The 27605-nt window shown below is 32.2% G+C and overlaps 2 protein-coding genes across 5 annotated transcripts; one reads left to right on the top strand and one right to left on the bottom strand.

Annotated features, from left to right (window-relative positions):
• Window positions 1-1911: 1911 nt before the first annotated feature.
• Window positions 1912-22096, top strand: CalpC (calpain C). 2 transcript variants are annotated; one of them, XM_085205773.1, is made up of 14 exons: window positions 1912-2003; window positions 8598-8736; window positions 12658-12727; window positions 14762-14873; window positions 15768-15908; window positions 16356-16524; window positions 17322-17387; window positions 17684-17781; window positions 18173-18405; window positions 18692-18911; window positions 19210-19549; window positions 19971-20235; window positions 20530-20588; window positions 20826-22096. In XM_085205773.1, exons 2-14 carry the CDS (start codon window positions 8599-8601, stop codon window positions 20850-20852), a joined length of 1938 nt encoding a protein of 645 aa, XP_085061899.1. In that variant the 5' UTR covers window positions 1912-2003; window position 8598; the 3' UTR covers window positions 20853-22096. The 2 variants fall into 2 exon arrangements, with proteins under 2 accessions (XP_085061899.1, XP_085061900.1); XM_085205774.1 differs by lacking the exon at window positions 20530-20588.
• On the bottom strand, window positions 21994-24319 carry Sdhaf3 (Succinate dehydrogenase assembly factor 3). Of its 3 annotated transcripts, none has more exons than XM_085205776.1 (3): window positions 24131-24319; window positions 23781-24005; window positions 21994-23689 (listed from the first exon to the last, which is right to left on the bottom strand). In XM_085205776.1, exons 2-3 carry the CDS (start codon window positions 23964-23966, stop codon window positions 23474-23476), a joined length of 402 nt encoding a protein of 133 aa, XP_085061902.1. In that variant the 5' UTR covers window positions 23967-24005; window positions 24131-24319; the 3' UTR covers window positions 21994-23473. The 3 variants fall into 3 exon arrangements, with proteins under 3 accessions (XP_085061902.1, XP_085061901.1, XP_085061904.1); XM_085205775.1 differs by having other exon boundaries at window positions 24221-24307; XM_085205778.1 differs by having other exon boundaries at window positions 23781-23925; window positions 24131-24205.
• Window positions 24320-27605: the final 3286 nt, after the last annotated feature.

The raw sequence follows: 27605 nt of genomic DNA, 5'->3' as shown, positions 1-27605 counted from the left end.
CAAGACAGTCGATTTCCTCTCTATGTCGAAATATAATCGACATAGTAGGTAATATCTGATTCATCAATTCGAAGGTCCAACGAAGCGAATAAGTACTAAAGTACTTTCGAAACGTATTCGATGCCAAATTGAAACGTAAAAACGGATACACACACAAAAAAATACTTGCTCTATCGCACCGAAATTCACGTTTCATTCTTAAAACTGCAAAACAAAGCTTTGAATTGTTCTCTTGAAATGAAATTTGTATGATTTTATACTATAAGTTAGTGTAATAAGACTGTGTTTTCTCTAATAATTGGCAGATCACGAAGGAGCAGATAAAACCGATAGCAGTGGACCGATTTTAAAATGGTTATCTAACAGAGCGAAACACTAATTCTACTCTAGATAAATACCGTATTCTACTTAATGTAATACAAATGATTTTACCGAAGAAGTAAAAAGTTCTCTCTATTTCAACACAATTTTGTGGAAAATGATAGGCGTTTTAGAGCTACCTCACATTTTACTTTTTTTTTAATTTTGCTTCCAAACTTAAAAAAATAATAATTTAATATTATAATAATGATTGCTATGCAGCAATCTTTATTATAATAAAAACTTTATATCTCAAACATATATAGTTACGTGAGTGTCAGCATTAAAGGAGCATCCTTAAATGCTGACACACGTAACTTTATATCTTTGAGATAATGAATATTCATAATTCAGTTTCTTCAAAATACATTCAAGTACATAATTATTGATACGATAGCTAGCTACGATATCCCTGTCTCTTACTCGGGGCAAATAAATATTCGCACGTAAGAAACAAACCGCGGCGTTCAGTTCCGCACACACAATTTCTCTATTAAAGGATGGACAGAAGAGTACGGAATGTCTTCAGTAAGGCGAAAAATGTAATTATCACAAATATATGTATTTTCCCCGAATAAAATCGAACCCATGACCACTTTTGCAGTCAAACACTTTCCTAATTTTGTAAAGTGCATGATTTTTTGTGAAAATAATTATGAATATATTGTATATTTAAATTTTGTTTTATGACCATGTTTAAATGGACCATAATAGGTTATATACATATAAGTGGAAATTGTGAAAACTGTCTAGACTGGTAGACCATTGTCTTAGAGGTTCAATAGCGAACGAGAAAGTTACAGGGTGGTTGACTGTAAACAACCGGTGCCAAAGGCTTATGTCGTTTAAACATCGCCATAACTCCAGTTTTACTATGAACTAAGACTTACGATAAGCGGACGCGGTTGTAGAATAATATTTTAAAATATAACATTTATACCATGTCAAGTCGAACTCTATGAATTGAGGTTGCAGGCATCGCTATAGTTAATTTTCTAAATTGGTGATCAGTGTTAAAAAATGTATTTCTTTAGTAATAAGTACACTTTGAATCAATTAAATAGTATATACATATATTCTTCGTTTATCTTAATTTTTCTAAATAGTTAAAATAACATAGTATATGCGCTATTTCTTAAGTTTATGGAGAGAGCTACTTTTATTTTAATTTTATAAAATAATACGCAATTATTTTATAAAAGTAAAATGTGCGTAGAGTGCGTTTGTTTGATTGCCTAATGCAGGCAATCAAACAAACGCACTCTCTTCCCCACGTATCACCTAATCTTTTATAAATAACGGAACTTAACGCCGTACTTTTCTCCGCCAGAGAGTGGAAATGAAAAAAAAAAACATTTCGTCGAGTGGAAATCGAGCCCACAGCCGTCATATATACAGTCAGGCTATACCACTACACTACGATGGCCTCTCAAATATAATACAATATAAATATCCATATAATATACGGAAAAAAAGAAATTACTTTTCCGCTCTCTCATACACGCAATACCTACCTAACAAAAGAGAGGGGCGACCACTTCGAGAAGTTCATCGGAAACCAGTTACCTGTTACCATCGCGACGTGCGCATGAGTGCTTTACAGTGCTTAGTGTAGTTTTAGACAATGTATAACACTGACTAAGGTAAGTGATGTAATAATGTATAACTCCTTAGAGATTATGTATGGAGGGTCGATTAGACATTCAATTATTATATTATTATTTTTTGTATAGAAACTTTTTCCACAAAACACTTTTGCGATCCGATAATTTCTAGCGTCACTATTTTCCGGCCTCATTCGTATAAACTATGCCGTAGTTTAGAAAATTACGCAATTCTATTATTGTTGGTAATGGTTAGTTTGTTTAATCTATTTGTATTGCAAGCGAAGAGTTTGAGCTTTTTTTCTATTTATAAAAGGTATTTAACAGTCTACTTTCACCTCTTCTTATTATAACTATATGATTAATATTTACATAAAAACAATATTTAGCAAAAAAATTATTTAAATATGCATATTATAATTTACATTTTAAAGTATAATAAATAAAATTGAATATATAATCAGAGTTTTCTCTTTTGTTGGTGATTTTTGGAGCATAACCCATAATACAGATTTTTAATGATTAATGAATGCAATGCATGCATGGGATATGTTTGTTTTTTGCATATTTCTTTTCTTAAAGGTAGGCAATGGAACAAAATCCAGATGATGGTTGTGGGTACAACTCCCACAAGTAATTTTACTTGTAAGAGTGATTATTTTAAAATTACGATTATTCCTTCGACCTTGTAGACGAAACGCGACGCTGTGTTTTATCACTCAACACGTATTGCGTCGAATTCGGCGGAGAACAAGTTGTTTTAGCAATAGTTCCTACTACCTAGCCAGCTAGCCCGCACTAAGCGGGGTAATGCGTGAACGTGAAAATAATAGATACATTAAGTAAATCAATTTTATACTCGTAATAAATTTTCATTTCATAAGCTTACGCTGTATACCTTCACTTCGGCAAGCTTGTACTTTGCCTAAATTAAATGTGAAATAGAAAGTTGGTAAACGAGTTCCATTACAATTTACTATAACACTTATATATTAATTTACGAAATACTTATATTACTTCTTATATTTCATATATTAAAGTGGTCTTAACTTAAACCGAGGATGTCTGCTGATGTCATTATTATTGTCTATACAGGTTTTACGTTCCTAAAATATTCATAAAAATATACATTTTTTATTTATTTTCTATACTTCTTTTATCTACACCTGTATAGAAGTTTTTTTCGACGTTTCGAACACAAATAAGGTCAAAAGTAAACAACACGGGCACTATGCAGGTAACATTTGAATATTCAAGCGGACTCAAAGCAAATTCGTTAAATAATGTGAAATTTCTCAATATTTGTGAATTAAGTTAAGCGAGTCAAGCACGTGTGCGACTTGCATACACCGTTTGTAGTGATGGAGGACATTGCTTCGCTCGGTCCGAGGTAGGCCTTCTGGATAGGTTAGGTTAGGACTCTGGATTCCGCAGAAAAACTGAAACCTCGTCTCCATCGGTGGGGACGGTGTGTGTGTCATCGGTCAATATATCCCGGGGTCTACGGAGATCCCATGGGCAACGTTTGACATATGTGCACGTGTTGACCGCCACCGGATTAGGATGCGACTCGGCTTTAACGAAACGATATCGCGATTCAGCAATTCTCTTGAGCGAAGAATTAATGTGATGTGATGGGATAGAAGAATACTAAAATAGTTAAATTGTCAAAATAAAAGTGTTTACTTTTATTTATCTTATTAATAAAATTCTTTTTGTTTATTTATTTTATTGTAAATAAAACATAAATGCGTATAAACAATATTAGAGAAACAGTGCACAACATAAAATAGACAATTATATTAACGGATTGTTGAAATATAATCTATTAAATGACTATAAATTGTAATTAAAAGTAACTACAACGAAAACAAGAACAAAAATTATTTTTATCTTACATTTAAAATCTACTATAAACTAAAGAACATAAAATATACAAGCAATAAGTACTAGTACCTATTTACTACCCAATACAAAACAAAATTTCCTATCCCAACAAGCAGTTCCTAAGATTAGCGCGCAAACTCTTCAGATTTATAATATTAGTATAGATAGTCGTATGAGTGTTTATCATTTGTAATGTTCAGACACGTTCAACGAGTGGAGAGCTGAGCATGTGGGTCGGTGTTCTATTTTATGGTATGCACATGCATGACGCGACGAACCGACTTTGAATTATCATTTCTTTTACAATTTTATCTAAAATACTATAATTATTGTAAGAAAAGTGGAAACTTAGCGAAAATATGTTGTGTTTATTATATAGAAACTGGGGGACAGTTTTTTATATATTTTTTTCTCTGTTTAAAAAAAAGAAATGTTTTTTGCTCATTTGGTTTTCGCTGTAAATAAAACAATTTGTTTTTTTTATATATTGACATATTATGAGGTTCGAGGTAACTGACTATAAGTATACTAAGTTACATAGAAAGTATTAACGTGATGTAACACCTATCTATAATCTTCCTGGACGCATGAACCATCCGAGTATCCAGTAGTCCAACGATCACGGGAGTAGAGTGCAAAGTGTTTGAAACGTCGGGTTTTTAAAAAAATACCGAAACCCAAAGATATGGGGAGCGAAGTGTCCTTACACTATGTTCCTTTTGCTCCTGTGTGCGAGATACAGCGTCAATATGATTTATTTATTTTATTTATTTAAAATCTTATTAAAATTATCTTAGAGTGTAAAAACGGGTGATCTAGGTCTCTCCATTAAAGTCATTAATGTATGTTTTTAAAAATATATTATGCATAGCTTTTTTTTATCAATATTATATTATTTAATGTTACTTATCTTATATAATAATTACCACCCGTATTTATAACCCGGTGGCAAATCTGAGATTAATTCTGAGGTGCGTTTTCATCTGTAGATATTTTATTTGTAAATAAAAAACGGCATTTGAAGATCGATCTCAGATTTTAAAGATAAATACGGGCTTAAATTACATTACAATTAAATAGTCTCTGGTGTAGAGGCAAAGTGAATGAATAAATAAATAATTTGTTTATAGAAAATTAAAAAATAACCATATTTAAATATTATACTAAACTCGTTCTAATAGCCAGTGGCATATAGAATTTAATGTTTCTTGCTCAAGCTTAGGCTAAGCAGTGAGTGTCAACTTTCTTTCTTAATCAAGTTTTCAATGACAAACCAGTTAGAGGTCTATATCGAATCTATACCAACCATTTGTAATGTCGCTACGAGTGTTTCTCAAATACTTGTCACATATGTATGAAAAAATAAGAATATTTACAAAAAATATTATATGTATTTTTTATAGTTAGATTAGTATAATGTATATAATCCAAGTTATAAATATTTTTTTTTTCATTTTCCATCCATATTAAATTGAGGCTAACTTGTCGCAGTGGAATATACATTCGGCTGCAATGTTTATAGAATCATGGCCCAAAGTGCGGTGAGATGCGTCACTTACCACGATATCGAAGGAACGCGTAGGACGGACCATATGCGAGATTAAGCGTGAAGTAACATAATAAGCAATTTTATGTATTGGCAATAAAATATATATTACGTAAAAGCCATAATATTATATCCCAGTTTTACCCGTATACCAGATTTTGAACTAACTATATATTTATACAAATAATATTATACAATGATATATTTAATTATGATTTTTTATTTTCGATATTTTTACACACGGACAACTGCAATGTGTTTGAAAAGTAGGATTTCCAAAAAAAATTTAAACTAAATATACATTTTGGCCCCATAACTTACAAGCGCTAAAGCCGTCATCGCTATCTTTCATTATATTAAAAGCGTTTTTAACGAGTCAACTCAGCATTACAATTCAGAAAACCATTAGCAGACCAATGTGTTAATATTTCACTGTAAACAATATAATGTGCGTGAATTTTAATGACAAAAGTATTTAAATTCAATTCTTAAGTTGTTTCTAATTGTATAAGATGGATAATTGTCTATAAAAAACCAAATATTTATAAAATAGATATGTTTATTAGTATGTTTGGAATAAGTCTTGTCGTGGAGGTCTGGCATAGTACAATATATAGTAAATTTATTGCAATAATTATGTATTTAGGAAATTTTCGTTGTGTGAACAACAACAATTTATAAAACTATGCATCTATACTTATTGCATCTCCTGCAATATTAAAAAAGTGCAATTACGTCATACGCCATTGTTGCACCAGATGAGCGATATATGCAAATTTTTTTTTCGTTTTTTAGTTTTCTTCTACATATTATAGTAAAAAGACAAAAAAATAAAGAAGCAACTTATTTTTTCATTTTAAGACCATACACCACCATACCATATAAAAAATATATATTTAAATGAAATGAAATGTAAAAATTAATTAAGATATATATTATTATGCACATATATGTATGTAAGGTATTAATGTAGGTATTAAGCAATATGAGCCGAGCGCGTTCAAGTCTTTTATATGTAGAGACTGTATGAGAAATATAATGCTTATTTTACTATTATTAGATGACGCCTGTACATATATAGATTATTAAAATTTAAAATGTATTTATTATACACTATATATACCGTAATGGTGTAGTCAAAAAACATCTATAACTATACATGGTCACAGGTTGAAAGCTTTATACGTAACTCCGTACTCTTCGCCCGGAACTTTGTATACTTGAGATTAAGACGTAATTTGATCAAGACGTACGGAACATTAGACATAAATTGAAAAAAATATTTTTTATCGTTCTCGTAGGAATTTTGAGAAACCCTCTTTAAGTTCTCTCTTTAGCTCCCCTACACTCCCTAACAAAATATACATACATTCCAAATTTCTAATTCCTAAGTCAATTTCGTATGTGTGTCGTCTTGCAGGTAACGGAAAGGTTTCATATACAGGTTGGAAGCGTCAGCGCTCCTTTTACGGGGACAGCATATAGGGAAAAATACTTCTAACCCATATTTTAATGAAGATATCTCAACAGTTTAGAGTTAAGATTTTTTTTCTTTCACGATGTTTGTCCCTACCTGTATTTCGTGTGACGTAGGTACGCATAGATAACTATAACGTAAACACTTACTACTAAAAAAATTCTACTAAAAGTTAAACAACTTTGAACTTTATCGCCAATACCTATGACTCGATTTCGGAATGAGGCGTGTGCGGCGGTGTCTCTTTGACAGGTTTATGTGTGCGTGTGTCGTCTTAAACAAATTACGTTTTATTTTACAAGGATAATTTTATTATTTATTTACTTTGAAAAAAAAAAACTTTTCATTTTTCAGTTAAAACTGTGGTTTCATCTAAAGTGGTGTTACTTTTGTATTCTCGATCGCGTTGGACAACTGTGCTTTAAAAAATAGGTAAATGAACAGAATGATGGTAGCTGCGAACTGTGACATATTTCTGTGAGTTAAATATGTAATAACGAAATCCCAGTTTCAATAAGATATTTTATAGAATAATTTCAGTAAATTATAGTAAATTTATAATATGAATGTATAGCACCTGTAGCTCCTCTGGTGCTGCACGGGGTCTTGGGCGGCTGTGATCATCATCAGGTGACCCGAACGCTCGTTTGCCTTGTCCTTTTTCCATAAAAAAAAAATTGTGAGCGCCGTTTCAGTTTTCTCCTCCGTTCAATGGTAATGCCACCAATTGTTTCGCTTCACAATGGAGTTTCTTGTGAATGAATGCTAAACTATTTTTATTTGTCATCAATGTCAATAACGTAATAAGCGATTAGAATTTCTTGTTGATGTAACTGCAGTGTATTATTTTTTATTTAAAGAGGTTGATTGAAGTTGAAGGTTAAAAGCAGTGTTTTATGTAACTAAACTTATATGCTCTTCTACCCGATATTTCAACTCTTGTTAAATTATTTTATTACAATTAGCCAGCCATTACATCAAGATGATAGAAAAATACTATATTTCATAATATCAAAGAATTTTATAATAGGTTCCACATAGTTACTTGTAGTGCACCACCATTGTACATATATATATGTTAGCACGTTATATGTATTTATCTTAATAAAGACTTATAACATTTTATGTGCATAAAGTGTTAATATTATTATTACTACTCATCCATTATGTACATATATTAGAAAATTCTTTCTGGTTTGTTCGATTTGTTCCTATTTACTTACATAAAGATTGTATTATTATGAACAATTGAATATAATAATATATGTATTAGGAAGGTGAGGCTGTGGTGGCACAGTGGTAAACGCGATGATCTTGAGTTCGATTTTGCACTCGAGTGTCTTTTTAACTTTATGCCTTATACCGCACATAATGGAGTAGGCAGAGGGATCCTATATTTAGACATTCCGTTCCCTTTAAGACTTTCCCACTTTCCGTTAAATTCTTAAGGCTTAAGGAATTAAACGCAGCGTTTTGCGTTACATTACCGAGTCAGGAAATGTTATATTTATTTTATTTTCAATTTCCCGTTCTGGAAGTTAAAGTGCGGGGTTGAGTTCCACCACTCAACACGCAATATCTGAAAAAGTACTGGATGTGAGGGACGGAGTTACATAGCACAAGGTTTCATCTCCCTACCCTACCACCCACACGGAAAAATCGTGAGCCTGCTTTTTTTATATAGTAAATGTATAAATTTAACTTAATACTAATGTTGTTACAGAATGAGTGAGTACGAGCGCATCAAGGCAGGTTGTCTTCAAAGGCACGAGCTTTGGGAAGACCCGGACTTCCCTGCAGTACAACCTTCCGTTTTCTACCACCAAGTCCCACCCTTCACTTTCGAATGGAAACGAGCTAAAGTGATTATTTTTCTTTTATATGTTTTAAACTTTCGCTATCAATCAATTTTTATTAAATATATTTATTTTATATTATTATACGTAAAATTAGGCTCAGAAGATTGATAATGTGTGTCTCTATGTACATAAAATCTGAGATCGATCTTGAGACCATTTTTAATCATAAATTATAATCTTTGAATGAAAATGGCACCTAAAGATCGTTCTCATATCAAGATCATTCTCAATATCGATCTCAGAGTTAAGAGCGGCTTATAAATACGGGTCTAAGTACAACAAAGTATATACCATTGTATTTTAGTATTGGCCAGCGCTGAATGGCTTAAAATATTTGGAATACCGCGTAACAGAGTGACTGTGCACATATGTATGTATTGAAGTGTTATCAAAACAAAAAACACTATTAATCAATTCACATTACATTTCAAATGAAAATTTTTTAATGACATTGATGATTTATTAAACTAAATATATAAATATATCCTGGATATCGTTACGGCACGTTGTACATTTAGTACATGGTTGCTATGGTTGGTTATTTATAAAATATTGATTTTACTTGGTCTGGTCAACCAAAAAGCCTACACCTTCGTCCACGAGATGAGATGACAACTAAATAATAATACACATAAAATATGTATGAATGTATGTATGTAGATTTTGTATAAGTACGATTGAGGTAAGCACCGAAATTGTATGTAAATGAGCATCATCACTTCATATGTGGGTCACTGGCCACTAGATTACTTTCACCTTTCTTTTCATGAATATTTATCTAAATAAGCATAAATTTAGAAGGTTATTTGAGATTTATGCCAGACGATACATATTTTGGTAAGAAAGAACGCGGGGTTGAGTTTCGCCAGCCATCCTGTCGATTAAGCGTAAAGCTGCATTATTATTTTTATTTTAAGATAAGTCGATCAATTGATATAATATTATAAGGTTTGATATAAAAATAAAAATGATACACCATTTTTTTTTAAATGAATAATATTGAAATATTATCGTAATATTGTTATTTTTTTTCTACACGAAGTTATTCTAACTACATAGAATCCATCTTCATGCTTTAATTAAACTTATAAAATTCAAAATAAAACTGTATTTCCAAATATAATCAAGCAAGATACATACATTTCTAAGTAAAAAAAAACACCATCGTGAGGCCACAGTATCTGATTGTAAACGACGGTTGTGGGGTTCGATTCCTACTTTATTTATTCTGCTTTTGGGGATACAGCATTACATTGAAAATAAAAAAATGTAAGTAAGTAAACTATAATAATAATAATAAAAAAAGGGTCCTAGCCACCGATGGCTTGGACCCTTGTCCCGCCCTCGGAAGGGTGGTTTTTTTTTATATTTTTAAATGTATTTTTTTTTAATAATAATTTATATTTAAAAATGTAAAATTGATTCACTAATTTAATAAAAGTATATTCTAAGCACAATAAAAAATATTCTATAGATACAATAAACTTTGTAGGTGTATTCGATTTGTATGTACTATAATAAAGTAAATTCCAGACACGTTTTAGAAAAGGAAAGAGCACGTTAAGAACGCGAGCCTTACCGTTATATGTACGTAGCGCTACCGAGCGCTTCTTTAAAATGCTGCCCGTGGTGCCACTTGTGGTAACAAACAAGTATCGATTATAAAGTCTTCTTTTTGAATTTGAATTCTCCTATTCTATGACATTATTTGGACGAATGTGCGTATATGTCGGCATTTCTGTCTTGTTTTATTACGAGACATTTGTCTTCGTAAACCATCGAATAAGTGTTAACTTAACTTCACGTTACGGTCTCTACATACCTCTTTCGCCTCGTCCACTGTCATCAACCTCTTCATACATGCCCTTCGTTGGGTCCTCATGCTCTTTACGTGACCTTACTCCACTACCTTTGATACTGTGTTTTCGAAGGTCAACCGAGGTCACCTCCTACCTCTCTTACCGCTCACTTTTCTATCTTAAGTCTTTTTTGCTATTCTTTCATCATTCATTCGTTCGACGTGCCCAAACGTGTAGTTAAGTTGAATTAAAACAAAGCAATGGTGAAAGTTTCACGTAAATCGGTTCAGTACTTTCGGAGATTAGCGTGACCATACATACAGACAGACAGACAAGAAATTAAAAAATATATATTATTGCTTTTTTTATTATATATGGAGATTATAAATAATTAATTACCCGAGTTGGTATCAAATCCATAACTGTCACGCCACGGTGGCCTCTATAAATATATATCTATATAAAAAATTATTTAGTGAAGATATGAATTGCAAAAATTACCTAATTTCAACTTACGTAATTGAATGTGTTCAAGGCCTCGGTTAGCTTTCGTCACACGCGACGGTCGCTCGCGTTGTCGTATCCGTCAAATGTCTTATAAAAAAATCTCTAACATAATTAGACGCCAGGCGTGGCGCGAGGGTTCGATCTCCACTCGAGGAAATGAAATATTTATTTAAATTTATATTTCCATTTCTTCGCTCTGGCGTCGAGGCAATACATTCATCAAAAAATAACAATACAATACATCACTCAAAAAACAGCACGCACACAGCATGGTAGACTGAGGAAACCTAGTGTTAAGACACTCCGTTCTCCACTTTCCGCAGAATTCTGAAGACATTGCGTGTTGAATGGCGGAACTCAACGCCGCCCTTTGCCTCTTTACGAGAGGGAGAAAATGAAAACATTAAAAATTACATTTCTACAAGTGACACTCGAGCCATAATTATTATTAAGTTTTACTTAACGTTTACGTATTTTGTTTCAATTTTACGACGTAAGAACTTTAGTGGGAATAACAGTGGTACCTGACCAGCAAGGTCGTCTACCACCCACATATATGCAAATTGTATGTGCAACAATTTTATGGAATACATTGTATATGATAATTTATTATAGAATATGGTATATATTCTATAACGAGTTTTCATTTGACATTTAAAAACATTTTATAGTAAAGTAGAAAGAGAAAATATGATAGAGTGCAAAATTCAGCGGAAAACGGAGAACGGAGCGAACCCTGCTGTGTGTGGGTTACAGCGTGACGCTAAAAAAAATAATTATGTATTTTTTTAAAATGTAAAACGAGACCCTATTTGTAAGACTCCGCTGTCTATCTGTTTGTCTGTCTATCCGTCTTTCACCAGACTATTTCTCATGTACTTAGACGGTTGAAAATCACAGATGATTAATTTCTCTTTACAACAAATTGCTAGAAAGAAAATAAAACAAATAATTAAGGCGGCTCCCATACTAGAAACGTGTTTTTTTATACATACAGGACCCCTTGTAAGTTAATCTGACTCGCACTTGGTTGGTTTTTAATAAAACTTAACATCCTTTTGAGTCGAATTCGCTTTGACCTGCTTGAACCTGCTTTGAAGACTTGTTTCACGGTGATGGCATCTTTAAATTACATAATTAAATAAAAAAAGATACCTAATAAAAATTTAAAAGATAAAGAAATATAAAGTATCAAATACATATACACTTTATACTTCAAACAAATAAAACTGATCAAAAATGGTGATTGTTTACGAGTTTCGACAGAACGCCCACAATTTTTACGTATAAAGCTCGTGCTTTGATAACTAAGATATTAATTTACACACAAAGCATTGAATTTATAGCCGTGTAGGTTTATGGTTAACAGAATTTATGAAATAATTCAAAATAATGTTGAAATCAAAAGTCCTGATGAAAAATTCTGAATCAAAAAAATCCTTAGTTTATCCTAAGATATTTGCAATATAAAAATAAGAAAGACGATACACAAACATACAATTAATATATTTTAAATAAATGATATTAATACGGATATTTCAATTTAATTTATATCTATAGACCGTGCCCGTATCTTTTGAACTCAGAAATACCTAACTTCTCTAACAATTGCTTTCAGGAATTGTACGCCAACCCAAAGTTTATACTCGACAACAACGATAGCTTCGACGTGGTGACCGGCAGACTTGGTAAGTTCTCTAATTACAACTATATGATAGTTTATTATTTTAATTAATTAGGTATTTGTAATGCCCTACAGTTAATAGTACAAATATAATTACATGGTTATAATAACAAGTTAAAAGAAAACAATATAAAAAAATATTATAATGAAACGTTTTACTTTAATCATTTGCGTTACGTAGTGTACAGATTGACTTATTTGCTATGGCGAATGCATTGTAAAGATACAAATTATTTTAAGCTTTTGCTCTCTGTTTAAACTTCTGTGCTTTATGGTGTTGTGAATACTTCATAATGATCAAGAAAGAATATGATTTTTTTATACAAAAATATATTAAAGAAGATAAAACAATATACCTATAACAAAATTCATTAAAATCTGTTCAATTAACGGAGTGTAATGAATTTAAAAAGACTTTAGTTTTCAAAAGACTAGTCTTCGCAATATTTGTTTTAGACTTCTTCAGGATTACTTCTTAAGTGGAAAAAACCAGGTCACAACATTTAAACAAGATATCTTTCAAACGGATTATTATTTTTTAAGCATAGCGAATGTTAAATAATGTGTAAGTTATTTATTACAGTTAAGCTCGCGAAAGATTGGCTTTGTCTTCGGTTCCTTCATCATAAAGTTACCTTTAAGCCTTGTTTCAGTCACTTTCATAAACTGCAGGAATTTAAAGGTTTTTTTTTATAAAAAAGTAAAGTAGAGCTATCAAGACAAAACGTTGTAGAAAATAATTTACTCCCCCGATTAATACATACAAATATTCCAAATGGAATTTGAAAATACATTTATTAATAAGACCAATTATGTTCTCGGAGCACCATCAATCATTCTCATTGAAGTAAGCCGTGTGAAGGGAGACGTAACGGTTCCTACGAGCACGTATATATGCGATTGTATAATAACATATCCACGTTCGCCGTGGTGAAGCTATTTGTAGCCACATATAGCAGTCCTTTACTTTATGCGAATTATCTATTATTACTTAGTAATTTCCGTCCATCCAACCATCAGCCTTTTAAAGTCCACTGCTGCACACAGACCTCCCCAAATGCTCGCCACCCCGTCCGTTCCTGCGCCCTTTGAAGACAGCGGGAACCCACTGGATTTTATCCCTTTGAATCTAGCGGGTTCCCGCTGTCTTCTTGAGATCGTCGGTCCACCTGGAGGGCGGCCTGTCTTTCATAGAGGGGTTATTGCAATAGTCACCGCGCTTAGTAATTTAAGTTATCCTAATTTGAAAGTAGATTTAATTTTAAAAAAGGTAGAGTTAGTTAAACCGATATTATCTATCATCATTATTATGTTACGAGGCCAGTCGTGGCGCGGATGTACAAAGTGTGACTGTGTACGTGACAGGTTGTGTCGAGGTAGTATGGTTCCGACAGTCAACATTCAGGCAACGAATTCAGCGGAAAAATATAAAAAAATATATTTTTTTATATTTATAACAGGGCGGGGCAACGTTTGTGGGTTCGATTTCCACTCGAGGGAATAAAATATTTAATAATTTCGCTCTGATAATCAGGCTATGCGCGGTGTTGAATTCCGCCACTGGACAATATTCAACACCTGTGGTTTGAATTCCCGCTTAGGCTAGTCAAGTTAATCTACTTACATAACTATAGGTACATGTCTATAAATTAAGTCGACTTTGAAATAATATAAGTCACCTTCAAGGTCTCCAACCTTCAACTAATATGGTGTAGATACATTTAAAGGGCAATCTATTGCTTCCACATTCTGCCTTATAATTACTGTTGCAACGCCTTTTATAAATATAAAAAGATACTTTCAGGGTTCCGTGCCTCAAAAGAGAAAAACGGAACTCTTATAGGATCATTTTGTCGTCCGTCCGATAAATAATTTATTTGATTTGATTGAATTAATCCAAAAAAATGGATTGGTACCGACAACCGTCGCTTTCACAATCAGTTGATGTGCCACTGCGTCACGAGGGCCTTAATAGCTCAACAAATGTCAAAAAATCGTGTAACATTACTATTCCCATGAAATATTTCGTTTGTTCCAGGCGATAAATGGCTACTTTCGTGTGTGGGAGTTTTGTATTTGTGTAAAGGACTCTTTTACAGAGTCGTCCCCGCTGATCAACGTATAGATACTAATTATGCTGGCATATTTAGGTTAGTATTATACTTAATTATATAAATTAACCTCTTAATTAACTTTTTTTGCTTTAACTAATAATGAAAACGTACAAAACGCTTCCGTTACTGAATGACTGACAGACAACGTACAGACTAAACTATTGGACTTAAAAATGTTAAACTTAGCATTTAGATAGACTAGAGGAGCACTAAAAAGGATTTCACGTAATTTTTAAAGGAACGGGAGAACATGGAGTTATTTTTTTATATTTTAGCAACAAAATCGCAATTGTCGACTATTATCTAATAATCTTGAATGTTTTGTCAAAGTATGGTTCGACTAAAAATGGTGTACCTACTACCTACTGGCTTGATAGTAGAAAACAGATTGATGTAACAATAAGTTTTGAATTCTCGTTCCTCACCATGTGTTGAATATTTTCTGCATACATCTTTCGCCTTGTCCACAGTCATGAACCTTTTAATACATGCCCTCGGGAGGTGCCCATTCTTTTAACCTTCCTCCAGTATCAACAATATCTTGTTCTCAAAAGTCAACCGCGGTCTTCCTCTGCCTCTCTTACCTTTTTTTATTTACAATCTAATTAAATCAGCTTCACTCTGTATCTCACACACAGCAGGGTAGGCAGAGGGAACCTAGTATTAAGACACTTCACTCCCCACTTTCCGCCGAATTTCGGATGCATTGCATATTTAGTGGCGGAACTCAACGCCGCGCTTTGCCCTGACAACAGAGCGAAGAAATGAAAAAATAATTTTAAATAAATATTTCAATTCCTCAAGTGGGGATCGAACACACAACCAGTCGCGTTTACAGTCACATTCCTGAGCCCCTGCGCCACGACTGACCTCAATTTTCTTTTTTTTAAAGGCATCTTTTTTATTCATTTTTATCGTTTCCTATTTCAGATTTCGTCTTTGGTGGTGCGGCCAATGGGTAGAAGTGTTAGTGGACGACCGATTACCAACCGTACATGGAAAACTCGCATTTATGCACTGCAGTAATTCTGAACAGCTTTGGCCAGCTCTTCTGGAGAAAGCTTACGCTAAGTAAGTAGCTTAGTTTTCTTCTATTATAATAAATTAGACTAAGTATATGAAAAGACAAATAGTTCAACTTGAGGTTTAATCTGACTACACAGCCAATGACGAGAAGAGACTTATTTTTGTAGTGTAGGACCTGTGTCCTGTGTCCTACGCAAGCCTTCCAAAGGATCGGGTTTTTGTTATCCCAAGAATTCTTAAAAAGGAACACAATAACAATAATAAAATACGACGGTTGTGAGTTCGAATTTACATTTTCATATCTTCGCTCTGGTAACAGACGACGAGCGGATGAAGAGCGGCTTTGAGTTACGCTTCTTAACATCTAATGTCCCGAAAATATTGTGGTGCTCGGGGATTGGAGTGCTTTAACACATACTTTACCATGAGTGGTACAGAGCTGAATACACCGTGAAACCAAAAAAATAATTAAAAATTTTTACAATTTTCCAGAATGCACGGATCATACGAGGCACTCAAATATGGTAACTTACTAGATGGTCTAGCAGATCTCACCGGAGGTATAACAGAGTCACTTAACGTCACCGACTTTAACGACGCGGCGGCCCTGCATAGTATTATGAAGACTACGAGTGTAGTAACAGCCTATAGGCTCCCTAATGTAAGAAGATTTTTAAATATACATATTTTTTAATCTTTTTCCTAGTTAATTGATAATATAAAGATGCTTCTATATATTTATTGTTATAAAGCAGAAGAATTTATTTAGTTGACATAGCTAATGTAAAGGAAGATCCCATCAAAAACATAAATGTGAAATGAAAGCCAAGTTTTGTAATAAAACGTATGCTTTCAGCGATAAAAGAAGTGAGATGTAAATGTATGCCAAGTTCAATGGTCAGTCCTTAAATTTATTTTTAACAATATAAAATATTTTATAACAACTGAAAATGCCCATTCTTCTTACAACTTGGAGACTTTATCTATGTGTAATATCTGACTTGGCTAGTTTTCAAATGAATTTACATCGACAGTTTCACGTTTTGTTTCCGCAAATAGCAGGCTTGGTAGGGTTCCCAATAAGACATCCCCGACTTTCTGCCAAATTTTGGAGGTATTGCATGTTGAGTGGCGGAACTAAACGCCCCGTTACCAGGGCGAGAAAATGAAAATATTAAATATTTCATTTCGTTGAGTGAGAAACATCCTGTGCATTTACAGGCGCACCCATGTGCCCCTGCACCACGAGACGAGTAGGTATATTTTATTTGTATACATGTACAGGATTATATTATATACCGGTAACCGTATAATATAATAATAAAGGAATTTGGACGCTGAATCGTTGTTTTCAATAAAACTTAAGGTACGACATAATGTCGCCGAAATATCCAAGAATAGAATAAGAATTATAATAATACAAAGAATACTTATTAATACTATAATATTTTGTTACAGGCAGCCACGCATTCCGTGAAAAGTATAGAGTCAGGCATGAATTATAGACTTTACAATGTAGAAAAAGTAAGTTATCGTTTTTCTTTACATTTTGTTAGTCTTGTAAGAGATGTAAGTACCAGTACCTATGGCAATTGAATATAACTAGCAAATTTGCACAAATATATTCGAGACATAGCGCGGTGGGTGGCGGAACTGAACACCGCGTTTTATATCTCACCAGAGCGACAGAATGAAAATAATCCACTCGTCCGAGTGGGAATCGAATCCATAACTGCCGCGTTTACAGTCAGATTCTGCTCCACGGCAGCTTAAATAAAAATATTTTATATATAGCTAATACATTTTATAATATTTTTCAGATAGAAACTATTGAAGGAACAGAATACTTTGTTCGTTTAGCTAGGCCGCTCGCGCCAGGAGATACTCACATCACTCATTTTGTTTTAGACCACGCAAGGTATATATTACTGTCCTTAAAAGAATATCTTATTAATACTATATATAAAATTATCTTACAATGTAGAAAGTATGAAAAGATTTTTTATTCGTTCGTAAGCTTCACGCTGTATCCCGCACACAGCACAATAGGCAGAAGGAACCCAGTGTTAAGACACTCCGCTTCCAATTTTCCGCCGAATTCTGGAGGCTTTTCGTTTTGAATGGTGAAATTCAACGTTGCGCTTAGTCAAAATATTAAATATTTAATGTCCTTGAATTGAGTTAGGGGATTGAACCCATAACCTGTCACGTTTACATTCCCACGCTTGTGCTGCTATGCCACGAATAGTCTCATTAAATTTTTACTATATGCAAATTTATCAAATTTTATAGCCTACTATTTCTTCCAGTTGGAGTTCTATTCCAATGTCCGAACGGGAAAGACTAACGTCAACCTCAAAAGGTTTTTGGATGTTATACAATGACTTTATTTCAATGTTCTCTCGAGTGGAAATGGTGCATTTAGACATAGAGACGAGCAAGGCCGAGACATCGCTCGGTGACAAGCAAAAGTGGCAAGTGAAGAGTCATCAAGGACGGTGGAAGAGAGGGGTGACCGCCGGCGGCTGTAGAAATCACGTTAGTAAGTGGTGGAAATGTTTTTAGATAAAATAAAAATATGGAATGTATTGAGATTTATTTTTGAGCTTATAAGGTGTTTAGAATGTTTTTTTTTATTCATTAATTAAGGTTTTTATAAACCTCTTATTTAGAATATCTTCTAAAGAGAACCTCATGAGAAGACACACCATTCCCCACTATTCACAGAATTTTCGGGACATTGCATTTAGAGTGGCGGATCATGCCATTTGTATATATAATATATCTTGTATTAGTTGTGACTACAAATACAATATTTTTTGTTTCAGATTTATTTCACATGAATCCTCAAATGCAATTAGTACTAAACGAACCAGACACTGTTATAATATCACTGAATCAACACAGTATTATGGAACCCAAAGTAATAGGATTCAGTATTTACAAAATCCCAAAGCCACTTACTGAGACGGCTTCAGCACTTTTCTTTAAGAAGACGAAAAGCTCGATTAATTCGCAATACACGAACAGCCGACAAGTTAGTGAAAGGTGAGTATTTCGTAAAAATCAATATGTAATATAAAATATTTATAGCTTAGCGAAAAATATATTATTTTTATTTATATAAAAAATTTGGTTTGGTATGGTTAGGTGTGTTTAAATTTCACACATAGTATAGAAAACAAGCCTAACTTGTACAGTATAAGACCGACACGAGCAATAATTTATTATTTTTAATTAGCAATGCGATATAAAAAAATCATGCCATATTTCAAAACTTCCGTTTTGGCCATTATTATACATTTACAAACTAAATAAAAACAACAATACATACAATCAATTTCAGGTGTCACCTAGAAACTGGTTCTTATCTGGTGATCCCAACTACCTTCGAGCCCAGACAGGAAGCCAATTTTTCCCTAAGAGTGTTTTCAATGAAGCAACTCAAGATGAAAGTTTTGGACTGTACCCCACAGATGTTGAAGGCCGCCATACTAAAAGCCCCACCAGGTGTAGAGTCCAGTAGCTTTGCCCAGTACGAATCACAATTCGTTCAGTTGGCAGATGAGCATAAAACTATAAATGCGTTTGAATTACAAGAACTACTTGAGAGGTGTTTGCCGAATGATTATATTAAAAGTTGTGCTACAATTGAAACGTGCAAGCAGATCGTGCTGTCGATGGAAGTATCCTTTTGCAAAATTTATTTAAAATAAGTATATATTTTTTTCATCTTGCTTCAGTAGCGGAGCTATATTTTTAAATATTTATTCGAGTTTGGATTGAATTCACAATCCTTACAGCCAATCAGCTGCGCCACTTCATCCAAGATGGTCCCAAAATATGATCTAATGACAAAAGTAAAATACAATTTTATAATGAAAAGAGCAAATGTTGAGTTCATATCATATGAATCGGCAGCAACACTGCCCTTTGAGTCGATGATAGCGACATTTTTATTCACTGATTAAAACTTCTTATACAACATACTTAATTAAGAATATTTTCGAATTAGAATTTTTACGTACAACTTTTCGTAGTCTTATAACATATATACTGTTTCTTTTTATTTCTAAATAAAAAATAATTCCTCAACCCATTATCCAGAAAGACGGCTCAGGTCGTATAACACTAAGCGATTTCAAAGACCTGATTTGCAGTCTAAAACACTGGCAGATAGTGTTCAGAAATTATGCGCCAGAGAAAATGAGTGTCCTAAAAATAGAAAAGTTTCGGGACTCGTTACGAGATGTCGGCTTCGTGATACCGGAGAGAGCACTGTCACTACTTGTGTTGAAATATATGAGGAAAGATGGGATGCTGCGTTTTGGAGATTTCGTATCTGCGGTTGTGCTACTTCATAGAGCATTCCGTGAGTTATTATTATGTAACAGTAACTATTATATAAAAGTTGGCGATTTGTAGGTACTTTTAGCTTTTTCACCATTAAACATTCACTTCTTAAATATATCTATCACTTACAAGTTCGGGACTACTTTATATATGTTTGTCTACTAACTAAAACAGTGGATAAAAAAATATATTTAACCCCACTCATACTATCAAAATAGCAGGAACAAGGAAGAACGTATTATATATAAAATTATTAAGCCCACGAACATCTCGTGGTAAGAGGTAACATACTTTACTCCATATCATATTTCAGATATGTTCTTCAGTAACTTCTCTACGAGTACATTGAAAGTTAATTTAACTTTTTCAGAGGTAGGTAACGAAAGAGTAAGCTACATTTTACTATATAAGCAATAATTCCACATTTAAAATATTACTTATACTAATAATTATCTTTAAAATTTTAGATATATAAAATTATTCCCTTTTTTCGGCTGAATCTGTTTTTGGCTGGACTTGAACCAATCACCAACACGAGTAATGAGACCATTCCTGAATCCTAATTGCGCCATCATGCAGTACAGCTAATTCAATTTTTATTTGTTTCAGTGGCTGAAATCGGCTTTCACATGCTAATGCTGCGATAGCCTGTACAGGATTGAGTTATAAAAAAATCGTTATGTAAATAATAATTTTAATTAATTTAAGTTGTCATTTCTGTTACATTTAATTTAAGTTAGCTTTGATCTTAGATTAGTTTAAGCACTGCATCATTTTGTAAATCTAAAAGAAGAAATTCGAATATTTTTTGTTTTTTTTCTTCGTAACTCTAATACGGAAAGGACTATAGATATGTGTGTCCAACAATTGTTATTTTTTAGAATATTCTTACAACATTAGTTTAGTGCGAAAATGAAATTTCACAGATAAAATATTTAAAAAAAACACTTGTAAAGAAAAAATGGTTGTTCTTTTTTTTATTTTTAACCCATTTTTTTCTTTACCCACAAGGTCTTTAATAAACTTATTACATTAAGATAAACTTCATAATATGTGCTATTTACCTATAGGACATTTTATTAATAAGTATAGCCTTCTAGTAAACAATACTACGATCTCTTTATCATAATTATGATAATTACACTTCTTACAACTTATCTACGACTCTGAGTTGTATTGGTATCGAAAATATTATATTTCTAAATTACTTACAGATTAAAATTTAGAATAGCCAATGACGTCCAGCATGAAAGACGAAAAAAAACTTCAGTTTAATTTAGAAAGCTAATTTTTATAACTTTAATACTTATCTGATTTATTGCTATTCCAGATCAAAGTCCTCGTGTCGTAAAGTAATGTTTCTATTTTAAACTAGCAGCCCACTCGCGGCTTAGTCCGCTTGAACTTCGTGATTATTCAATTTATAAACAGTTTTTTTTTACTTTATATTCAATGTACAGATTTTACCCCCTTTACAATTTTATTATATATATAAGCTGCAATTTTCTTCAGCATTATGTATATTTATATAAAATCTATGCTAATATTTAAAAATACACTTTGCTATAAATGTATTGATTGAATTAAATAAATTGTTTTTCATTTACTCAATTCAAGTTATTGTATTTTAAAGTAGTCTTTTTCAAAATACGTAAAAAGTATTCAACGCTTGAAGTAATTATGGCGCAAAGGAAAATAATGTACATAAATATATATTCCATCTGGACTTATTTTGGAGTAAAAAAAATGAAAATAACATAATTATGTTAATAAAAGATTTTCAATAAAAAATATTGTATATTTGCATATAAAGAAAGCATTTATTGTGAGAATTTTATTTAGAAATCATAAAAGTACTGTTAAATAAATTAAAAAAATAAGTTTGACTTTCACTCATAACTTCCTTAAAATATTTATTTGATATTATATATTAGAATTATATTGCATTATTATTATGTACAGAAAATAAAATATTCACCGAAGTGTGAAAATAGTAAAAGGTTGTGAGGCCATTTTGGAAGAATTGCAAATATGATGGTTGTGAGTTCAATCTCCAATTGGGGGAAATGAATGTTCATTTCAATGCTGATACAGCTGATATATTAAAGTTTGAGGTCTGCCACTTGCAATATGGTCCACAAGCTTGCAAATTACTGATTTGTGTATTGAGGTAGAAAACATTTTGAATAAGAAAAATCCTAAAATCAAATTTGAACAGGCAGACTTTTACAGTGTAATTCAGGGAAGCCACAACCCAGCGGCCATCCTGTTACATGCAATGTCTCAAATCAAAGTAGAGAATAGAGTGTATTGACACTGAGTTCTTTCATTCCTGCTACATATACCAGACCTAGTGTGATTATTTAGACACACAGGAAATTAAATATCAAAAAATAAAATTAACCATTAATATGAATAAAAAAGTTCATTATCAGAAACATATTGTTTTATGAATAAAAAAAATATTATGTAATAATCTAATCTGTCCGATATTGGTTTGTGGGCATACGGGTACGTGACCCCGAATCCTCGAGCTGCCACTGTAGGAATAAAACAATAATTGTTTTATTCACAAAACAATATGTTAATTCTATAGTAACAATATTCATACAGTAAATATATCACCAAAAGCTAGAGTCCAAACTTGCTAAAAGCCTATTAAGCAAATTCTCAGGAGACACAAATTTTTTAAAAACTATAAGTATACATAAATTAGTTTTTAGTATAGTTTTTACAATTTCAAAAATTGATTTGTATTCTGTACTATATGAAATAAAATAAATGTTGATTTTTTTATTTTTCTTTTACACTTTCAAATGGTAAAAAATGTAAAATACATAATGAGAAATACATAATGACCAAAAACCTTTTTAGCAAGTTTATACTTTAAGGTGACAATATAACCAAGTATTGATGAACAAATATAGAAACAACTATTATACAAGCACCTACATACATCTAACTGTATAATAAATAATTAAAAATAATACATGTATAAGATCAAATAGCTACTAAATACTGTAAAGTTTAAATAAACTAACATATGAATCATATAGATAGCAAATAAAGCAATTTCCATTCAGATTGATATTTGGAAAATAAAATATATAATATATAATAACTCCTGTTGCTCTTGAAGAAATACTATTGGAGTTTTTACAACATATGTAGTACTAAAAATATATATTACTATTTAAAATGGATATTGCTCTATTTGGTTTTATATGATTCAAGTATCCAATATGTCTTAATATAATCTAACTGCCATTGCTATGTTTATTGCCTTTTTCCTTTATTTCACTTGGAACTTCTTCTTCAGTTTCCAATGATGCAGCTTTATGTAACTCATATAATTGCACTAATTGTTCATCACTCATATAGTCTAACATTTTAGGATCAAGGTATTGACCTACAGTCTTCTTTTTCGCTTGATGCAGTGGTTTTGTTTGTTTGGCCAAATTTATTGCATAGTCCTAGAAAAAATATTACACATAATACATTATTACATTATAAGACAGTATAATGTATTCTTTTTTAAGTAACTCTTTAAAAAGTACAACTCACAGTCCATTCGCTAAGAAAAGTCTTGGCTTCTGCAGGGTTGCAATTTTTATGACGTTTAAATTCTTCTCTGGCGTAATTGTCTCCTAGTATACGCAATTCATCTGGTAACGCCCGGTGGACACGAAATATAAGCTTATACAGCATTCTGACTCGTGAAACATGATTGGGAGCAAACATATTTAACATTTATTAAAAAAAAATGATCACACGTTTATATATTCAAACCTGTCAAACAAACATACAATGTTTTACTTTAAAAAGAAATAAATAAATATTATTTAATTTATAAAACTTATAATAATAAATATAACAAAATAGTATTATATGATGATGTTACATAAATTATTTACATGAACTAGTAGATCTTCTATAAGCATTATCGTGAATGATAACTTGATAATATTTAAGATAAATACAACATAAAATATTAAATATTATACCAAATTAAAGACATTTAATATTATTAATAACTTGTGGTAAAATGTTGAACCACTTGTTTTGTCGAAATAAACGACAAATGTCATTAGTTGATGACAATTAAATTCTGACACCTGACATATATCTTCTTTTATGATTGACAAAGACTTAGAGAAACACTTAAATATTTTCGATTCGATATTCGATTCATTTATTCGATTAATTATTTTGGATTCGATTTCGATATTGGATTATTCGATTCAATTTGGATATTTTTTGTAATATGCAATCATTACAGTTATTTTAAATCAATAATTTAACATTTAAGGCTGTTTCTTAACAAGTAAATTAAATTAGTCATTGACATCAACACATTTGACTGTCAGTCAATTCTATTTATTAAATGAATAATTATCTAGATCAAGCGGGCGAAGCCGTTGGCAGGCCGCTAGTATTCAAATATAATCAAAATAGTATGAAATAAAACAATGTGTAAATTCCTAAAAAAATATATTCATTTTGGTTATTACTTCTGCTAAAAAGACATTGTTTTTATAACAAATTATATAAATTTTGTCAGAATAATACTATTAAAAATATATAGCGTACATAAAGATATAAATTAAGTAATTTTAACCTAAATTTATAACTAGCAGGAAATGTTCGCTTAAAAGTATTACAATCAAATAAATTACATTCAAATGTCAATAAATGATTTTAAAATTACCATGTTTACATTTTGTTTATAGTCTTAAAATTACTTATCCTATAATAATCATATACCTCTATCAGTTATAGTCTCAGAAAAGAAAGATTGCGAAATACTTGAAATAATTATTTTAAAGGAAATAGTAACAGTTTAAAGTCGCTCAGCGTGCTATGGAAAGGGCTATGCTTGGAGTGTCTCTGAAGGATCGAATTCAAAAGAACTTCAAAATTTAAAAGAAACGAATTTCAGAGAACCAATGCTATCGACATAGCCCAAAGGATTAGCAGGTTGACGTGGCAATGAGCTGGTCATATTTGCCGCAGAACCGATGACCGTTGGGGTCGTTCTAGAGTGGAGATCACGCCTCAGCAAGCGTAATGTAGGACGTCCTTCAGCTAGATGGGGTGACGATATTCGCAAAGTGGCGGGCAACGGCTGGATGCGAAGAGCTGAAGATCGAGCTCAGGAGCGTGCCATTGGAGAGGCCCAGCAGTAGACGAGGACAGGCTGATGATGATTATGAACTATTTTATGTTTGCTCAGTTGTAAAGGAACATGACTATTTGTGACATTTGAAGTCTTTTAAAAATAGTTAATTTTAATAGCTTTAGTAAAAGTTCAAAGAAATATTTATATATTTATAACTTTTTTTCGCCAATTTTATAATATAAAAACTCTTCGTGCATGTCAATTGAATAAAAATGTAAATTTAAAAATGTTATCTGTTTCATTAAAAATAGCATTTATATCTTGCGATTAATTATAATTAGAATATGTTCATTAATAAAACTATAGAAAATATAAATTTAATCTAAAAACTAAGGTAACGACACCAGTAACCGGCAAACATCAATGATGGAATTTTTTTTAACTTCCTAACGTGAAATGACTGTGAAACTATATGCATATGATGAGTCACACCAACGGTGGCGGTGAAACTTTACAATATTGTAACTTTGGAAATCCTGACCTGATAAGTAATAGTAATTACTTATCTGTAACTGTTATAGTTAAATTTTGATGCGTTGGTGAGTCATTCTCATTGAAACGCTACCTACGTTTCTAAGCAAAAATATGATGTATCTGCATTTCTTAAGATAACTGTTAAGCGGTTAAGCGCAAGGTATCGATTTTTATTCTTGACCGTAAAAGCTTTTTTATAAAAAAAACTTAAAATTAAATTAATTATTTTCTACTTCCTTAAGGTGCCGATTGCTGATGACGGTACCTTATTTGCATTTAAATTCAAGAACTATGAATAAATATTATTGTCAAAGAAACTATATAACTTCTAAACCCTGGAACTGTAAGACACGAACAGTTTATATAATCAATAAAAAGAAATTAGAGGAAATGTACATATTTATAAAAATATTATTCTATCATCGTTGAATTTATAGTAATAAGTACAAAATATTTTTAAAAAATCTACTGAAACAGAACTTTTAAAGTGTTATTATTGGTCCGATTGTGATTGTTTTTATTACTGACCACAGACTAAATTTGACAAATCACATATTTCGCGTGAAAAATATAACAGTTAATAAATATTATAATAGATATAAAATATGCAAATGCAAAAATATATTGCTTGATAGTTAATATTAAACTTAAAATTAGTGAAATATTAAAATAATTCAGCTAGAGAGGTAAATTTTGCGATATATCATTCAAAAAATAATGTAACATTATTTACATTATGCAGTCTTAGAGAATATTTTCTGAAGATTGACATGGATATGCACAAGGATGTGGTAATAGTTGACAAAGGCCTTACTCCTCTTTACTTGGGTAAAGAGAACTGGCGTCGGCCTGTAGTACTTACTACTTCTGATCGCATGGCTGTATGGAAGAGCAAGGAGCTGCACGGTAGATTCCATAGAGCCTTAGTGTGCCAGGACGTGGATACTACTTTTTCATTATCTTGGTTACAGTTCAGGGATCTTTTCGGGGAAACTGAAGGTTTTGTCTGTGCAATTATGGACAAACTTATCAGGACACGGAACTACCAGAGACATTATGAAAAATGGCACTATCGACATCTGTTGGGCGTGTCATCGACCTGGGGAGTCCCTCAGACATATTGTCTCTGGTTGTTCTCATCTTACTAATGGTGGGTATTTGCATAGATACAATCAAGTAGCCAAAGTAATACACCAGCAACTTGCTATTCAATAAGACCTTGTAGAATTGGAGGTGCCTTACTTCAGTTACAATCCCATGTCTGTTCTTGAAAATAGCTGTGCTTTGCTCTACTGGGATCCGTCTATTATTACTGACAGGTATATTGTTATCCAATAGACCTGATATAGTACTAGTAGATTGAGTGGCGCGCCGCGCAGTGATTGTTGACATTACTATCTCACATGATGGCAATCTTGTGAAGGCCGAAAAAAAAAAACAATCTAAATATTTGGACCTAGCCCATAAGATTACCGCCATGTGGGATGTCAGTGCGACTGTCATTGTGCCGATAGTGGTTTCGGTTAACGGTTTAATAAGGAAAAGCCTCGACCTACATCTTAAGAGGCTATCGCTTAGCTGTTGGAACAAGAACCGGATGCAGACGGCAGTTTTACTTGAGACGGCGCGTATTATGCCACCGAAGATTTGGACCCTTGTCCCACCCTCGGAAGAGGGGTTATATATATATATATATGTATGTGTATATTCTCTTATATAATATATCGTTATATTAA

This window comes from Heliconius melpomene, chromosome 21, assembly GCF_056956725.1.
Source record: "Heliconius melpomene rosina isolate 202511_hmr_F chromosome 21, ASM5695672v1, whole genome shotgun sequence".
Taxonomy (NCBI): Eukaryota; Metazoa; Arthropoda; class Insecta; order Lepidoptera; family Nymphalidae; genus Heliconius; species Heliconius melpomene.
This window is presented reverse-complemented; position numbering and strand designations above follow the sequence as displayed.

Coding starts and splice junctions, on each gene's coding strand:
- CalpC (XM_085205773.1), top strand. CDS start 8,599: ATGAGTGAGTACGAGCGCATCAAGGCAGGTTGTCTTCAAAGGCACGAG. Junction 17,388..17,683: donor GACTTTACAATGTAGAAAAA/GTAAGTTATCGT, acceptor AATATTTTTCAG/ATAGAAACTATTGAAGGAAC. Junction 18,912..19,209: donor AGCCGACAAGTTAGTGAAAG/GTGAGTATTTCG, acceptor AATCAATTTCAG/GTGTCACCTAGAAACTGGTT.
- Sdhaf3 (XM_085205776.1), bottom strand. CDS start 23,966: ATGTTAAATATGTTTGCTCCCAATCATGTTTCACGAGTCAGAATGCTG. Junction 23,690..23,780: donor CTTTTCTTAGCGAATGGACT/GTGAGTTGTACT, acceptor TATTTTTTCTAG/GACTATGCAATAAATTTGGC.